Raw genomic sequence first — 18,133 nt, forward strand, 5'->3', positions numbered from 1 at the left:
ACACCCAACCTCGCTGTCCTTTGAACAATATTCACGCCAGACAGGTGGAATTAAAATCCAGGCCTTCGTAACGAAAAGCAGGTATCGCTCTATAAAGTAGTGACAATGTTATTTTAATAAGCACGTCCATACAGAGTAAGATAAGAAACAAAGTTTTTATTAACACAAGCTATTTGTACACTGCCTGGCAGACCCCTGCCGATTTCCTGCTGAGGTTGGTACCTTAGTGGCCGACCTTTTATACATCCCGAGCGAGGGAGCTCGTACTCCGCAAGGAGCTCCGGAAAGCCAAGCATTCTCGCCCCATACGTTCCGTGCGAGATATCACAGTTATGTCAATTGTATTGTTAACTTTAAGGATAAACAGGTGGAGGGTATAGATTGGCTAAGTATCTTGGGCACCTATAGGGCAGGATTCTCCGGCCTCCCAGCCGTGTGTGGCTCAGCAGCGGGAGGCGCCGCCTGTTTGCACACAGCGGGATTTTCTGCTCCCGCCACTGTCAATGGGAACTCCCACTGAAGCCACCCCACGCCCCGGGACACCCGCAGGGGGTGGCGTGTTGCCGACAGGATCAGAGAATCCCTCCGCCAGCGAATGGACAGAGAATTCCGACCACGGAAAGGTATTCCGTGACCGGTGGGTGCCACGGGCGCTGGGGCACATCATCGCCCTCGGTAATGATATTTTGGTTTAGTTAGTTAAGTTTCCTTGATTTGACAAGGGGTCATCTGGACTCGAAACGTTCGCTCTTTTCTCTCCCTACAGACGCTGCCAGACCTGCTGAGATTTTCCAGCATTTTCTCTTTGGTTTCAGATTCCAGCATCCGCAGTAATTCGCTTTGATCATTTGCCACGTCTTGCTTTGGTTTATGTTCAAGAAGCTTAAATTCTGCGGGGCCGAGTCTATCCTTCTGCCTAATCGCCCATTAACAAAATCAAAAATGCCAACGTGACGCCTTCGTTCTTTTTATAGATTAACATAGAATTTTTTTTAACATAGAATTTACAGTGCAGCAGGAGGCCATTCGGTCCATCGAGACTGCACCGGCTCTTGGAAAGAGCACCCTACCCAAGGTCAACACCTCCACCCGATCCCCACAACCCAGTAATCCATCCAACACGAAGGGCAATTTTGGACACTAAGGGCAATTTATCACGGCCAATCCACCTAACCTGCACATCTTTGGACTGTGGGAGGAAACCAGAGCACCCGGAGGAAACCCACGCACACACGGGGAGGATGTGCAGACTCCGCACAGACAGTACCCAAGCCGGGAATCAAACCTGGGACCCTGGAGCTGTGAAGCAATTGTGCTATCCACAATGCTGCCGTGCTGCCCGTTATGTGTGTCATCAATGGCGGAGCAACGAAGGAGAACTTTTGGGCCATTGATGTTGGCAGATTGAGGTGAATAGTTTAGTCCCGATTTCACTAATTTGTATTTGCAAATATCCACTGCCGATAATACCCTCCGGATTCTGAATCACTCTCACTGCTGCATGTTCAACCACAAGGTGGCGGTAACGGGCCCACAATAAACCCTCCTGAAAGCAGAGGCCCAACTAAACCAGATAGGAGTCTGAAATTGTCAAACTAATAACAATAATTTCAATAAATTTAGAGTATCCAATTCGTTTTTTCCAATTAAGGGGCATGGCCTTTCCACCCAGCCCGCACATCTTTTTAGATTGTGGGGGCGAAACCCACGCAGACACGGGGGAGAATGTGCAAACTCCACACAGACAGTGACCCAGAGCCGGGATCGAACCTGGGATCTCGGCGCCGTGAGGCTGCAGTGCTAACCACTGCGCCACCGTGCTGCCCTTTGATTAGTCTTGTTGAATGCAGACTGCTGCTTACTTTCGTCAGCGATCAACAATCAGACGCAAACATCAAGCGATCGGACAGCAATTCTCAAGGTCGAGCTGGGCAGGGTGACAGATCCCGGTCTGTGACATGGCTCTCTGCTCCAATGAAATACAAGGGAGGCACGGCCAGGCCAGGCCAGACTGGAACAGGCCAGCGGTTAGCACTGCTGCCTCACAGCGCCAGGGACCCGGGTTCGAATCGACCTCGAGTGACTTTCTGTGTAGAGTCTGCACGTTCTCCCCGTGTCTGCTTGGATTTCCTCCGGGTGCTCCGGTTTCCTCCCACAGTCCAAAAATGTACAGGTTAGGGGGACTGGCCATGCTAAATTGCCCCTAAGTGTCCAAGGGTTAGGTGGGGTCATGGGGTCTTTCGGAGGGTCGTTGCAAACTCAATGGGCCAAATGGCCTCCTTCTGAACTGTGGGGATTCTATGAAACACTGCCTCTGGTGGTTAAAAACTACTGAAACCCCCCCCCCCCAAATAAGTACTTTAACCTCAACGACATTCGAGGTTGGTGTTTTGAATGCATCTTCCTCACTGATGTAAGTCGAGCGGTACATCTGGCAGTTCACTCAGCACAGAATGAATCTTGTTAACTAGTATGTTCCTGGCAGGAACACAGGACAGCAGGTGGGCTTTGACTGATTCAGTCTATGATACAATTAATACCACCATGAGCGTAATGGGAAAATAAGTTGTTTTAATAACCCCTGCATTGGAAATGCTTTGTAATAACTAAAATATTCCAGGCATGGTTTTGCAGAGTTTATTTTTAAATCTTTGATTGCACAAAAGCACACACTCAACTTTTGAAAGCAGAGACTCACAACACTATTAACGGACAGTCTTTTCTATTCGGCTACAAACCAGCAATTCACGAATCCTTTTGGAAATTGTACCTGGCCCACCCTGGGGCAGGCCAGTGAAGCAGGGAGCATTGCGAAAACTCTCACTCACCTGATATTTTGACGGGACTTTGGAAACTCATCTGGACCTTTTGGATGGTGTCATTTTTTAATACTTGGTCTATTGATGATCTTTCGAAAAAGGTGAGGACAACCTCTGACCTGGAATACTGAACGCAGGGACAGAGAATGAGTGCGTGAGGTTTGATAAACTCAACTATCGTAAGCCAAGTACCTGTATGAGGTTTGTACAAATCATTGAATTTTCTTCCCATCGCTCGTTAATGTGGCATCTTTTGGATGCACTGAGACAATGGCCGATACTTCCGTCCCGCCCCACTGAATGCGACCTCCACCCCCACCCCACACACACACACCCCCACCCCCACCGCGGATTCTTTGGCGGCAGAAGATGTGAACAACAGGAAAACCCGTTGACAGCGGCGGAACTGGAAGATCCCACTACTGACTAATGGCAGGCAGCTTCCAGGTGGGGATGGGGCATGGAAAATCCTGCCCAGTGACTTTAGGAATAGCTCAGGGAGCTACAGTTGTTACTAGGGGATTTTCACAGTAACTTCATTGCAGTGTTAATGTAAGCCTACTTGTGACAATAATAAAGATTATTTATTTATTGGTATATATAACGCCTACGGTGTATCAGCAATATTGCACACACAACAAGAAGCTGACGGATGTAGAGTTTTTCTCTGATGGGTACAGCTGAGCGAGCATTGTTAGTTCAGGCAGAAATGTTCATCTGTGAATTTTTTAACAAAATTATTCATTTATGGGATCGGGTGTCGCCAGCTCGGCCAATGTTCATTGCCCACCCCTAATTGCCCTTGAGAAGATGGGGGTGTTCTGTCTTCTTGGCCTGCTGTAGTCCATGTGGTGTAGGTACACCCATATGGGAGGGCGTTCTTTGAATGAGTGATTTTTAACAGTCTCAGGAGAAGGGATTGGCCACCTTGATAGTTGTGCCGGTTGAATGTCAATTCTCTCAGCTCCAGGGCATCACTGCAGGAGTTCCTCAGGGTCGTGTCCTAGGCCCAATCATCTGCAGCTGCTTCATCTATGACTTTCCTTCCATCATAAGGTCAGAAGTGGGGATGTTCACGGAAGACTGCACAATGTTCAGCACCATTCGCGATGACTTAGGCACTGAAGCAGTTCATGTCCATATGCAGCAAGACCTGGACAATATCCAGGCCTGAGCTACAAGTGGCAAATAGCATTTGTGCCACACAAGTGCCAGACAATGATTATTTCCAATCAGAGAGAATCTAACCATCGCCCCTTGCTATTTAATGGCATTACCATCGCTGATCCCCCACTATCAACATCCTGGGTGTTGCCATTGATCAGAAACTGAACTGGACTAGCCACATTAATACAGTGGCTACAAGAACAGGTCAGAGGCTGGGAATCCTGCAGCGGGTAACTCATCTCCTGACTCCCAAAAGCCTGTCCACCATCTACAAGCACAAGTTAGGAATGTGATCGAATGCTCCCCACTTGCGTGGATGCGTGCAGCTCCAACAACACTCAAGAAGCTCAACACCATCCAGGACAAAGCAGCCCGCTTGACTGGCACCCCTTGCACAAATATTCACTCTCTCCACCAACGAAGAACAGTGGCAGCTATGTGCACCAACTATAAAATGCACTGCAGGAACTTGCCAAGGTTCCTTAGGCACACTCTCCAAACACACGACTACTACCATCTAGAAGGACAAGGGCAGATACCTGGAAAGCCCACCACCTGGAGGTTCCCCTCCAAGTCACGCACCATCCTGACTTGGAAATATATCGCTGTTCCTTCACTGTCGCTGGACTTACATCATGGAACTCCATCCCTAACAGCACAGTGGGTGTACCTACACCACATGAACTGCAGCGGGTCAAGAAGGGAGCTCACCGCCACCTTCTCAAGGGCAATTATGGATGGGCAATGAATGCTGGCCAAGCCAGCGATACCACATCCTGTAAATCAATAAAGAGGGTTATAGATGCTCCGTCATTGAATTTGTTAACATGGAGGCCAATACATACTAGCAAATGAAGGGACTCTAAGGAAATGGTGACAAAGAGAAAAGTGGAATTGATGTATAAGTTCAGCCTTGAATCTATTGTATGCTGGAGCAGGCAGTAGGGAGATCACATAACCCACTGCTGCTCTTATTTCTTGTCCGCTTATTATGTTTACAGCAATCAGTAGCAGAATACTGAAATGTATGGACTTTGGCGAATTAATTCTTTCCAGATTTCACACGGTTGAAAGCTATGAATATACTTTTGGTACTCTTGAGGGCAAGGAGCAGTTAGTAATAGTGAGGAGCGCGCAGTGATACATACTTTGCAGGGCAGGGAGATTATAATCTTCAGAACTTTCTCAATTTCATTCAGCCTTGCTTCAATGTCACGGGCTTCCTTCACTGCAACTAGTCCTGGAAGGAAAGAAAGAGATGATAAGAATTACAGAATGGGGTATTCCACAAATGCTGCATCTGCATTCATTTTCTGAGTTCAATTGGCAACAGTGCAGAGACAAATGAATTTGGGTAAACTAATTCAGTCTCAAATGTAAAGGTTTTAAGATTAGGAAAAGCTCAATTCGCCCAGACTCGTTTTCTGATCATGCCCTCCGATGATTTCCCTCCCTCCAGAGGCACATCGATGGTTTTTAAATTCATTTATAATCTCCCTTCCTGGTCACTTTATTCCTCAACTTCCTGATCTCTTGGCTGAAATAGCAACAGGAATTCCTGCTGCGATTTCATGATGCATGTTGCTGTTGCATGGAGCTCTGATTTGGAAGCTTTGACTCATTTTGCCAATTCACCGGGTTTTGTTTCTATCTATCCCATCATTTAGTCAGGAGATGAGTTATTCACTGCAGGAGTCCCAGCCTCTGACCTGTTCTTGTAGCCACAGTGGCTGTCCGTCTGGTCCAGTTCAGTGGTAACCCCCAGGATGTTGATAGTGGGGGAATCAGCGATGATATATACAATCGCTGGCAACACGGTCACACAAGTGGATAGCACTGTGGCTTCACAGCGCCAGGGTCCCCGGTTCGATTCCCCGTTGGGTCACTGGCTGTGCGGAGTTTGCACGTTCTCCCCGTGTCTGCGTGGGTTTCCTCCGGGTGCTCCGGTTTCCTCCCACAGTCAGTCCAAAGACGTGCAGGTTAGGTGGATTGGCCATGATAAATTTCCCTTAGTGACCAAAAAGTTTAGGAGGGGTTATTGGGTTACGGGGATAGGGCGGAAGTTAGGGCTTAAGTGGGTCAGTGCAGACTCAATGGGCCGAATGGACTTCTTCTGTGCTGTATGTTCTATGTTCTAGCCAGCGCGGTAACACAAGTGGATAGCACTGTGGCTTCACAGCGCCAGGGTCTCAACGACGTGCGGTTAGGTGGATTGGCCATGATAAATTGGCCTTAGTGACCAAAAGGGTTAGGAGGGGTTAAGGGGATTGGGTGGAAGTGAGGGCTTAAGTGGGTCGGTGCATACTCGATGGGCCGAATGGCCTCCTTCTGCACTGTATGTTCTATGTTCTAACAAAACATGGGGCGCCTAAGGCAAAATTTACAGATGACACAAAACGTGGAAGTATTGTGACTGCGAGGAGGATTAACTTCAAGAGTTCACTGACAGGCTGGTGAAATGGGTGGACAGGTGGCAGATGTAACTTTTTGGAAATAAATTTAGAGTACCCAATTCATTTTTTCCAATTAAGGGGCAATGTAGCATGGCCAATCCACCCAGCCTGCACATCCTTGGGTTGTGGGGGCAGAACCCACGCAAACACGGGGAGATTGCGCAAACTCCACACGGACAGTGACCCAGAGCCGGGATCGAACCTGGGACCTCGGCGCCGTGAGGCAGCAGTGCTAACCCACTGCGCCACCGTGCTGCCTTCGTGGCCGATGTAACTTGATGCAGGGAAGTGTGAAGCGATTTATTTTGGTAGGAAGAATGAGGAGAGGCAATATAAAATAAAGGGGACAATTCTAAAGGGGGTGCAGGAGCAGATGGACCTGGATGTATAGGTGCACGTCATTGAAGGTTGCAGGACAGCTTGAGAAAGCGGTCAGTAAAGTGGAAGGTGAATGCTTTGCCTGGGAGGGTGGGGCAGGCAGGTTCAACAGCGACCTTCAAAAGGAATTGAATAAATGATCTACAGGGCTACAGGAAAAACGTGGGCGGGTGTCACTTGGTAAGCTGGCCTTCCAGAGAGCCAACATGGACATGAGGGACCGAATGGACTCCCTCTGTTCTGATAACTATTCTCTGATTCAAAGAGCATAAATACAGGGCTGATATTTGTTAGGAGATAGGAACGCAGTTTACAATGGCCGTCGAGCTCATTGGGCTGGGTTTCAGTTCTCAGCCCATCCACCCGCCATCTGGCTGCCCTATAGCAATATGATGCTGGCGCGGTGGCCACTACAGATAGCCCCCGAGGAAGCACAGTTGCCAGGGTACCCACTTTGCCTCCGTCTTCCCCTGTCGCATGTAAGGCAGCAGCAGAGACAGAATGAGGCCCAAGTGGCCATCGAAGGCCTCAATAGACATCAGGGCAGGCAGCTGCCTAATTAATGCCTTGCGTACCCACATAATATAGGAAACAGGACAGGTTGTGGGCGGGAAGACCACCCACTGTAATTTACAAGCCCCCTGTGACCCCCCCCCCCTTTCAAATGAGGCGGGGGGAGGGGAGGTTCAGCCCGCGGTGCCACAATACACAGGTTAACTCCTCAGTTGATTCTTCACATACGGACAGCTGATGAAAATGCTTCAGAAGTGACTAATAAAAACAGTCTTGCCATCATTATGATCATTTGGCCAATCATTGGCTTCAATCGCCTCATTGTTCAACATGAACCTAACCCACAGCTGACTGTTGGAAGGAGCAATACAGCAGCAGGAATGTCTGCACATTCCACTGCGTAAACAAACCTGTTGATCTCCCTCAAGCACAGATGATGTGGAAGCTCGAGTCCAAAGTGCTACTGTGATGTAATCAAAATATTTCAAGTGCAGCCATCGCATTAATGACAGCGCTTTGAAAGGATCTTTACTGCCCCCTCAGCGAGCTCTCGAATTGGCTGCGGTGGCAATTCGGGCGTAGTGGTCTGATTTGAGCCCCTCGCAACATCAGCGATATGTTGAAATATGTTGCCCGAGGAGGATTCCCTAAAACAGAACTTTGCATTGCCGATAGCTTACATCATAGTGTTCCACTTTTATAGTGCTACAGAGATTGATTGGCCATCCACAGGCTAAGGTCAGGCTCCAGACTGGAACCCTTTCTGACTGGCCGCTCAGTAGGGAGTGACCCTAAAGGATTAAGGCACAGTGCTTAGCGTCAAATAAATATCTGTCTTAGTAACGGAGCACTGTTTGATTCTGCAGCCAACGTAAAACTGTCTATATTTTTAAAGCTTAAGCCACCTTGACTTGAAAGAACCAAACAAGATCAAGTGGCCTTCTGTCTTGTAGCTAATATTTAAAAATCAGGCAGCAGCTTTATTGGTTGCCTACACTATAATAACAATCTTTATTATTGTCACAAATAGGTTTACATTTACACTGCAATGAAGTTACTGTGAAAAGCCCCTAGTCGCCACATTCCGGCGCCTGTTCGGGTACACAGAGGGAGAATTCAGAATGTCTAAATTACCTAACAACACTTCTTTCGGGACTTGTGGGCGGAAACCGGAGCACCCGGAGGAAACCCACGCAGACACAGGGAGAACGTGCAGACTCCGCACAGACAGTGACCCAAGCGGGAATCAAACCTGGGACCTTGGCGCTGTGAAGCAACAGTGCTAACCACTGTGCTACCGTGCTGCATAGAATTATATCGAGTTTTGCAGCACAGAGACCCAACTGCAGCATTCTGCTCTTTCTCCTCCACGAAAGCCTCCTCCTCCTCCTGCTCTTCATTTAACTTGACCAGAATATTTGTCATTCCTCGCTCCCTCATGTGCTCATCTAGCTTCTCCTTAAATGCATCTACATCATTCAACTCAGTTAATCCATGCGGTAGCAGGTTCCGCACTCTACCGGCTTTCTGGGTATTGAGGTTTCTTTGGCGAGGCACCACTTAGAGCAATGGTGGGCAACCTAGGCTGGCGAGTGGCCACATGAGTGGCTCCTTCATCTCAAATTGGGCACAAGATTGAAATCGGGCTTGTTCAGGAACTTTGACCCCACAAATAAGATTAAATAATCCAAAGCATGCCGAATATTTCATAATGAGCTGTAGAAAATGCTTAATAATTTATATGAAATGAAATGAAAATCGCTTATTGTCACAAGTAGGTTTCAAATGAAGTTACTGTGAAAAGCCCCTAGTCGCCACATTCCAGCGCCTGTTCGGGGAGGCTGGTACGGGAACCGTACCAATTAATAGAACTATCAATTTCAATTGGTAAAAACAAAATAAATATTTACACTTTGGACGCAAAGAGAGTGCACGGCTCTCACAGTCAACGCTGTGAGCAATCAGCACGCACCTCGCTTAACGTGCGAATCCCTTCAGACATACCGGTAGGAAAAAAAACTATGTGGATGGATATCAGCGGAATGTGGCAACCCTGCGTGTGGGCAACGGTCAACACAATGTCTCCTGGGCCGCACTCAGAACCCAGATGGGCACATGTGGCCCCTGGGAAACAGGTTGCCCACCACTGATGTAGAATGACAAGAGCACCTGATGCATGGGAAGACCACCAACTGCAGGGTCTCCTCAAGCCGAATTGGGAATATAGCACCGTTCCTTCACTGTCACGGGGTCAGAAGCCTGGAGCCCTTGTCACGAGAGCATTGTGTGGGGGTACCTGCACCAGATGGACTGCTGAGGTTCAAGGAGACAGCTCACTACCTCCTTCTCAAGGGCAGTTAGGGATGGGAAATGAATGTTGGCCTTGCCATGGAAGAATTTTTAAAAAAATCACTTCCCAAGTTTATTAATGAAGTGCTGTATGGTCTTCCAGAGAGTTTCCAAACCTATTGCTCATCATACTGGCTACTCCTAATTTTCTCCTAGAAATTAGGTGACGATTGTCCAAAGTAACTGTTCCTTCTAATTCGGTGAATATCCTGCTGTTACAAAGTAGGACTTGCCGAATAGTCATCTCAGAATGTTGAGTGCGTCTCACTTCAACAATACAATGTTGAGGGGCAGCACGGTGGCTTAAATTTTTTTTAAACAATACAATGATGAATTCACTCTTTGGTAAATATTTACTGGTCATTTCGTTTTTCATTTGGTACCACTCCTTATTCTTCAGGGAGTTACTGAACTGCTCCACCAATCATTTTGTTGCTAAGTGCCAGATTAACATCATAACCAATTTCTGAAGCTCAGCACGCAGTTTAAGTGATGTCCCCAAAGAAATTAGGGCTTCTGGTTTGTCCTTCTCCTCCTCTCGTTCTCCCGCCGCTCCACTAGGACCCTCCAGATTGCCCGGGGGTCTCCAGAAATTGAAGATCAATCTCCAGTACACGGCTGTGTGCAAATCATCGGGACATTAAAAAAGATTGTTGCTTTTGTCATTTTTTTGTGATCATTTGCCAGATATCAAAATATTAAAAATGGGAAAAAGATGGTTTGACTGACATCAAGCATCGTCCAGCTGGGTAATTAGTATTTTTGCTTTCCAGTTGGTGGAGTATCGCAGGGCGCCAAAAGGATAGAAGTGGGGGCAAGTCATGTGGTGAAACCTCCAGGAAAATGGTTAATCCCAGTTGGCAAGTCCACTTTGCTGTTTAAAGCACATGGATAATATTGTTCCATGGGTGGCAGGCAGTTTTCTGGTGACTTGTCAAGCAGTCCATTCCTTACGTATGGACCTGGAAATGAACGCTGTCAAGATATTTAACTCCAGGGCAGCACGGTGGCGCAGTGGTTAGCACTGTTGCCTCACGGCGCCGAGGTTCCAGGTTCGATCTCGGCTCTGGGTCACTCTCCGTGTGGAGTTTGCACATTCTCCCCGTGTCTGCGTGGGTTTCGCCCCCGCAACCCAAAGATGTGCAGGGCAGGTGGATTGGCCACGCTAAACTGCCCCTTAATTGGATAAAATGAATTGGATAGTCTAAATTTAAAAAAAGATATTTAACTCCAGAGAGCCTGACAGCCAGCTCAGGTGTGTTCCAGAAGCCACCCTTCCCTGTCTCACTGTCGCCCCCGTTTGTCTTACGCCATCATCCCTTTTGTCATTTAATCCCGCCTGCCCTCCAACCGTCCTCACCAACACCCCGCCACCACCCCATCCTGCTCCAGTCTTTTTCTCTGGACCGAGAATTGCTAAACAAAATGCTGTGCTTCCGGTTCTGATGGAAGGTCATCAACCTGAAACATTACAGGTAACTTTAAACCCCTTCCCTTTCGCACCCACTTTCACCATGCCAAATATCTAGGTTTGGGTCAGCTGGGAGGTTACAAAAATGTTAATCTCAAACAGGAACCTAACCCACCTCCAATTCTTCCACTTCTGGTTTTAACAGACGGGGCAGGCGGTATTCACTGGATTTGGTAAGTTGTTGAAACCTGCTGGGATTCACCATTGGAAGAATGGTTCAATTTTTAACCTTGGTTTGCCAGACCATGGGAAACATGGCAGGTGAAAGGTGGCAAGAATGGGCTGCATCCATCAGGTCAGTACATATATTGCACTGCTTGTGGGCCAAGAGGGACAGGACTGTATCCTCCTGGCCCCACATGCTTATCTGACAAAGCCATCCCTCATATAAATCTGATCTTTAATCACCATCTGTCTGCCCCCCGCCCCTCAACTACCATCTCCCGCACCCCGTAAATACCTCCCTTCTTCCCCCTAGATTCCTGTTAGCAATCTCTCCCTATTTTTTGTTCCACTGTATCCTTCTCCTGCCGGCCCCACCTGATAGACATGCAGTCAATCAGGCAGGAAACCTGGAGAAAAAAGATGAAAAGATGTTCAGGAAACCTGTATTTCTGGGTTTCCCTTCTTTATCCCTTGGTACCCGTAGCTAGGAAATATTCATCAATCTCAGTATTAAAAATGTCAATTGACCCAGGAAGTACAACCTTTACCCAGAGTCATAGAATTGTTACCCCACAACAGGAGGCCATCCAGCTCGCAATGTTAGAACATAGAACATACAGTGCAGAAGGAGGCCATTCGGCCCATCGAGTCTGCACCGACCCACTTAAGCCTTCACTTCCACCCTGTCCCCGTAACCCAATAACCCCTCCTGACCTTTTTGGTCACTGTGAAGCCACAGTGCTATCCACTTGTGCTACCGTGCTGCCCCAAAATGTCGGTGCCAGATCTCCGAATGAGCAATGCACCTAGTGCCGTCCCCCCTGCCTGCTCGCCTTAACCCTGCACATTCTTCCTTTTCAGATAACCTCATTCCCTCTTCAAGGCCTCGATTGAACCTGCCTCCACCACACTCTCAGGAAGCGCGTTCCAGAACCTAGCCATTTTAACAAATCTATTGCAGGAGACAGTTACAGAGGCCCAATAGCAATTGTTGGGCAATAGATGTTCAATTATTTCACTCCTGCATGATCCAGCTCTAATTTTCAAATTGTGCCCCTTGAACTGGATTTCCCCGTCTGAGGAAACGGTTTCTCTGCATCTGCTCTATCGTATTGCCGTATCATTTTAAATGCCTCAGTTGGATGATTCTTCAAAACAGATGAGATGAGGAGAAATTACTTCACTCGGGGGGTCGTGAATCTGGGGAATTTACTACCCCAGAGTGCGGTGGATGCTGGGTTATTGAGTAAATTTCAGGAGGAGATGGACAGGTTTTTAATTGGTAATGGGGTGAAGGGTCAAGGAGAACGGGCAGGAAAGTGGAGTTGAGGCCGAGAGGAGACCAGTCAAGATCGTATTGAATGACGGAGTGGGCTGAATGGCCTACCCCTGCTCCTAGTTCTTATGTTCAACCTTCTAAAAAGAACAGAATACAACTCACATTTGTGCAACCTGTCCTCATGATTTAACCCATAAAGCCCCGATGATACCCTGGTCAAACTGCACAGCACCTCTTCCAAAAAGCCAATGGGTGGGATTCTCCGTCCAGTTGCACCGGTTTTCTGTTGCGTCTCGTCCCCCGCCGGCGGGATTCTCCGTTGTGGGCACCCTCACGCCGTCGGGAAATCCCCGCGCGTTGGTGCGCTGCCGGCCCAACGGAGAGTCCCGACAGCGGATAATCCAGCCCAATACATCTTTCCCAAAGTTAGGTGCCAAACCTGAACACAGTATTCCAAATGGGCCCCGACCAAGATTCCCAAGTATCACTTCTTCGCTTTCGAATTCCAGCCACCTAATGATTATTTTTGCACTAACATTGAATGTACGAGGGTACACAAATCCTTTTGCTCCTTCACAGCTCTCGGTCTCTCTTCGTTCAGAAGATATTCCTATTTGCTTTTCTCCCAGGCGGATGAACTCGCATCTCTCCACAATGAATGTCACCTGCCATCGTTGAGACCACGCGCTTAGTGTCCCTGAGTAAACGGATGCTGCTCCCATCTACGCAGAAAATTGGTGAGTGAGAAATGAAGTGTGATGATATAATAGCCTAGGCAGCCAGGCGGGATTCTCCGCTCCCGCAGGCCGGAGAATCGCCCGAGACACCCAAAATGGCGATTCTCCGGCACCCCTGCTATTCTCAGGCCCGGATGGGCCGAGCGGCCAGCCCAAAATGGCGGGTTCCCCCCGGCGCCGTCCACACCTGGTCGCTGCCAGCGGGAACAGCGCGGGAACGCTGGGGGGGGGGCGGCCTGCGGGGGGGGGGGGGGGGGGGGGGGGATCCTGCACCTGCAAATGGGGTGTGGACCGCGATCGGTGCCCACCGATCATCGGGCCGTCCTCTCTGAAGGAGGACCTCCCTTCTTCCGCAGCCCCGCAAGATCCGTCTGACATCTTCTTGCGGGGCGGACTCGGAGACGACGGCAACCACGCATGCGCGGGTTGGCACCGGCCAACCCGGGTGACGGTAGATATGCGGCGCCGGCCGCGTCATGTATGCGGCGCCGCCTTGACGCGGCTCCAAGGCCTGGCGCGCGTAAATGACGCGGCGACGCTCCTAGCCCATTATCGGGCCCTGAATCGGTCGGGATAGGGGCCGTTTCGCGCCGTCGTGAACCTCGACGGCGTTCACGTCGGCGCGAACACTCTGCCTCCATTTCGGAGAATCCCGCTCCCAGTGTCCTAATGCCAGTGAGTCCAGTATCTCCCACAGTAAAGCACTGTGCTCATCAGGTGCTGCTGCTAATTAGAAGTTGGGTGCTTCACTGCAGAAGGGAAAGGAAGCATTGCTCCAAACTCACATTCCCTCCCCAACTTTGTAACCAGTCTAGGAGACGCCGCCTACATTTCCTTTTGGGCTGTGCTGGCACGTGGTGAGGGGACTGCACAGGAGAGAGAAAATAATAAATATTTTGCAGAAGAAGGAATTTAAAGTATGTGTTTATATGCAAGAGCCCTCAGAGATATGCATGAGGATTTGGCACATTATAGGGCTGCCTACACTCATGGTATTTTAAATTCTAGCATGGAAAATGTAACAAACATTGTGGAGTAAGAAGGATACTGGCTCTGGTCAACAAACACCTTTTCTAATTAAGAACATAGCAAAGTGACTGTTTGAACTGGGGATGTCGTAACCCTATCTGCAACAGTCGGGTCAAGTAGGAATCTCTAAATGTCTTTTTTGTTAAAATCACATAAAGTTACGTTGTTGCTCAATATATAAAACTATTTCCTCGTGTATTCAGTTCCTTAACCCACCCTTTCCACTGAGGGGAGATGGGGTTAGGTTAGTGTTCGGCAGCCTGGACACTTCCTGTCCCTGTGCTGGATGCCAATTACTGAGCAGCAAAGGTGAAGGCCTCGGAGCAGGTATCGTGACGTTGCATAGTCATAGCACAGAGACACAGGGAACTGTGGGAAGTGGATATAAAAAACAACTTGCCAAAGGAAAACTTTGTAGATAAGGAGGAGGATGAACAAAAAGACGCTGGTAATAATGCAGGGTGAGCCCTTCTAGATAGGAACACTCTAGCTTTGATCAGATAGAAAGACAGAAAAAAAATAAGCGCGAGGGGAGAGCAAGAGATGACATAATCCCACTTGATCTTTCCCTACTGCCCACTTAACAGGTGCAGCCTGTCACTTTTAATTATGTTCATGTTTTTGGTACGGGATGATAAGTCAGGTACCTGTCTTGTGACCGGCACTGGTCCCCGTCCCACACTAATTCCCCATGAACAATCTCAGCCGCGATCTACCAGCTACGCCGCGCCTGAGCAGGAGCATGAGGTAGATGCCGGGACAAGGCACCTCAGGCTTCCTGGTAGCCAGTACACCTCGTGATATCCATCCAGACCTCACAAGGCGTTCAGAATCCCGCACAATGGACTTGACCAGGCCGCACTCGCCTAAGTCAGTTTTAAATCCACTTCGGCGTGCCCACCCAGGATCCACCGGCCTCCCGGCATCTAACAGCCTCCCCAGGGAATCCCCAGCCAGGCGTCGTTCAGTACTGGTCCACACAAATAACCAGGTGGAACGGCACCCGGGATTCTCCCGGGCCAGCGAAGGCTTCTGGGCCGTCTGGGGCAGGGCAGGGTGGCCCTCTGGCTCTCCCCTGGAATGTGGGCACATTGGCACTGCCAGGCTGGCACCCTGCCACTTCCAAGATGCCCAGTTGGCACTGCAAAGCCAGCAGGAGCACTACCAGGGTACCACGGTGGCATTGCCAAGGGTCAGAGCCTGGGGGGAGCCATGCCATGAAAGGAGGGGGGTATGAAGGTTGGGGGATGCCTGGCAGGTTTGAAGGTTTGGGGGGGTGGAGGGTGGGGGCCCTAGAAGTGGGGGCAAACGAGGTGTGGCAAGGCCTGAAAAAGAGCCCCTCAGTGACCCCATGGCGGCATGTCATCACTTGGAGGGGTGTGAGGATAATGTCCATGTGTGTGGGGGTTGGCATGGCCCATTACAAGCCTCCGTAGAGATTGGGGCACCCTTTCAAAATGGCGCCCCGATCTCTGAGGAGAAGGTCTGTCTAGTGGATTCAGCTCCCCAGAGATCAAAATAATTCTAAGTGCGGTCTTGACTCTATTCCTGGAGGGGAGGGCGGACGCCCTTGCCTTTGCCTCCCTGATCACCCGCCGTAGAATCCTGTTCGGCTGGCGGTCAGCAGCACCACCCAAAGCTGCGGACTGGCTGTCCGACCTCTCGGAATCTCTCCAAATGGAGAAAATCAAATTCGCCAACCGAGGGTCAGACGACGGCTTCCACAGAACGTGGGGGCCATTCGCCCAATTGTTCCGGGACTTGTTTGTGGCCAACGAACAAGCAGAAAAATAGCCAGGTAGCCAAGAATCAGGGGAAAGTAGCCAAAGCATGAGAAAGAGAGATAGACCGGGGTGGGGGGGGGGGGGGTACGACAGCTAAACCTAAGAGGAAAGAAAGGCGAACCACAGGAGGGGGGAGGGGACGGAAGTGGGGGGGGGGGGGGGGAGAGCGAAGGGACAGGGAACAAGAGAGGAGAACCAGGGAGGTGGGGGAGGGGAGGCAGGGAAATGACAGCCGGAAGGAGGGCACGGGATACAATAACAAACTTGGCATCTCCAGGAACAGAGAACAAGGAGAATACAGGCGAAAGACGGGAGGAACAGCTGAAGCGGAGGTGAGCGCGAGACGACAACGGCAGCGAGATCCGTCCGGGAGAAGCAAGTGACAACACCAACACCAAACCCATTCGAGTATTGCCCACTGGAATTGTTTCTCCGGCACCCAAATGTATATTTACCTTCCCAGTCTCCATCCCCCCCTCTTCCCCCCACCCCCCGCCAAACAGTCGCCTACTTAAGTGTTGTAAATAATTTTGCCAGTTGTACAGAGTTGCTGCTGTTGAGCTGGTGCACAATACCCGACCAGTTATTCCATTTTATTTTTTATTATATTTTTTATTATTACTTTTTTTGGGGTATGTTTGGGTTTGCCCTTCTCTTCTGTATATGTATTATTATATATATATATATATTTCTTATTCTGTGTACAAAACGGTAAATGTACTTTGTTCAGAAACCCAATAAAAAAAAGTGTGGTCTTGACAGGGGGAGAAATCCCAGGGCCCAAAAAGTGACTAAATGTGGTCAGATGGCGGTAGAGAACGCGCCGACCGAGCCGCGGGTAACTTCCAGTAAAACCCGCCACAAATGACACTTAGAAACCTCTCTGTTAGATTGCACCTCTCATCAACAGGGGATGGCACGGTAGCGCAGTGGTTAGTACTGCTGCCTCAGAGCACCAGGGACCCAGGTTTGATTCTGACCTTGTGACGAGTTTGCACGTTCTCCCCGTGTCTGCGTCGGTTTCCTCCGGGTGCTCCGGTGTCCTCCCACAGCCCAAGGATGTGCAGGGTACATTGATTGGCCATGCTAAATTGCCCCTTAGTGTCCAAAGATGTGCAGGTTAGGTGGGGTTACGGAGATAGGGAGGGGGATTGGGCCAAGGTAGAGTACTCTTTCGGAGGTCAGTGCAGACTCAATGGGCCGAATGGCCTATTTCTGCACTGTAGGGATTCTATGGAAATGACTCTGTGAAAAATCCCTTTCTGGCCCAGCTCCTCTCTACCTCTGTAACCTTGTTCAAACTCTTCATCACATTCACTGTTGTCCCTTGCACATTCCCTCCCTTCGCCTGAACGTCAGAGATTCTGAAGTTGCTTTTCTAAGGGTCGTGACTGCGCAGTTTGGAAACTATTGAGCAGAGGCTAGGAGTTCCTCCTCAGGGTATGTGAAGGGAAAATGGGAGATTGGGCCATCCATTGCTGCTTCCCCACATCTACTTGTAGGCAATATGAGGAGGATGAATTTATATTTATTTTCTCTCAAACAGGAAATGGCGACAACAGCAACAATAATAACTTGTGTGTACATCGAGCCGTGAACATAGTAAAACATCCCAAGGTGCTTCACAGGAGTGGCATCCAAGCAATATGTGACACCATGCCACGTGAGCTATTGGGACAGGCAACTAAATACTTGTCAAAGAGGAGGGTTGAAGGAGTCTCTTAAAGAAGGGAAGGAAGGCACAAAGAAGTTTAAGGAGGGAATTCTAGGTCTTTGGGTCATGGCAACCGAAGGCAAGGCCACCAATGGTCATGTGATTAAAATTGGTGGGGGCCGGGGGGGGGGGGGGGGGGGGGGGGGGCTGCTCAAGAGGCTAGAACTGGATGAGCACCAATGTCTGAGACTTGTGGGCCTGTAAAGGATTACACAGAAAGAGAGATCAGGGAGGAATCTGAAAACAGAATTTAAAAATAGAAGTGTCACTTAACC

General features: G+C 49.3%; 1 protein-coding gene across 2 annotated transcripts in view; it reads right to left on the reverse strand.

The window, feature by feature from the left end:
* The window catches only part of pxdc1b (PX domain containing 1b), a 191,338-nt gene that overhangs the window by 157,656 nt on the left and 15,549 nt on the right, over positions 1 to 18,133 (reverse strand). For both annotated transcript variants that reach the window (XM_072509994.1, XM_072509995.1), the window contains exons 2-3: positions 5,135 to 5,226; positions 2,829 to 2,946 (exon numbers count right to left, since the gene is read on the reverse strand). In XM_072509994.1, the coding sequence (XP_072366095.1) occupies positions 2,829 to 2,946; positions 5,135 to 5,226 (210 nt within the window). The remainder of the gene's footprint in view (positions 1 to 2,828; positions 2,947 to 5,134; positions 5,227 to 18,133) is intronic.

Source organism: Scyliorhinus torazame, chromosome 6 (assembly GCF_047496885.1).
Source record: "Scyliorhinus torazame isolate Kashiwa2021f chromosome 6, sScyTor2.1, whole genome shotgun sequence".
Taxonomy (NCBI): domain Eukaryota; kingdom Metazoa; phylum Chordata; class Chondrichthyes; order Carcharhiniformes; family Scyliorhinidae; genus Scyliorhinus; species Scyliorhinus torazame.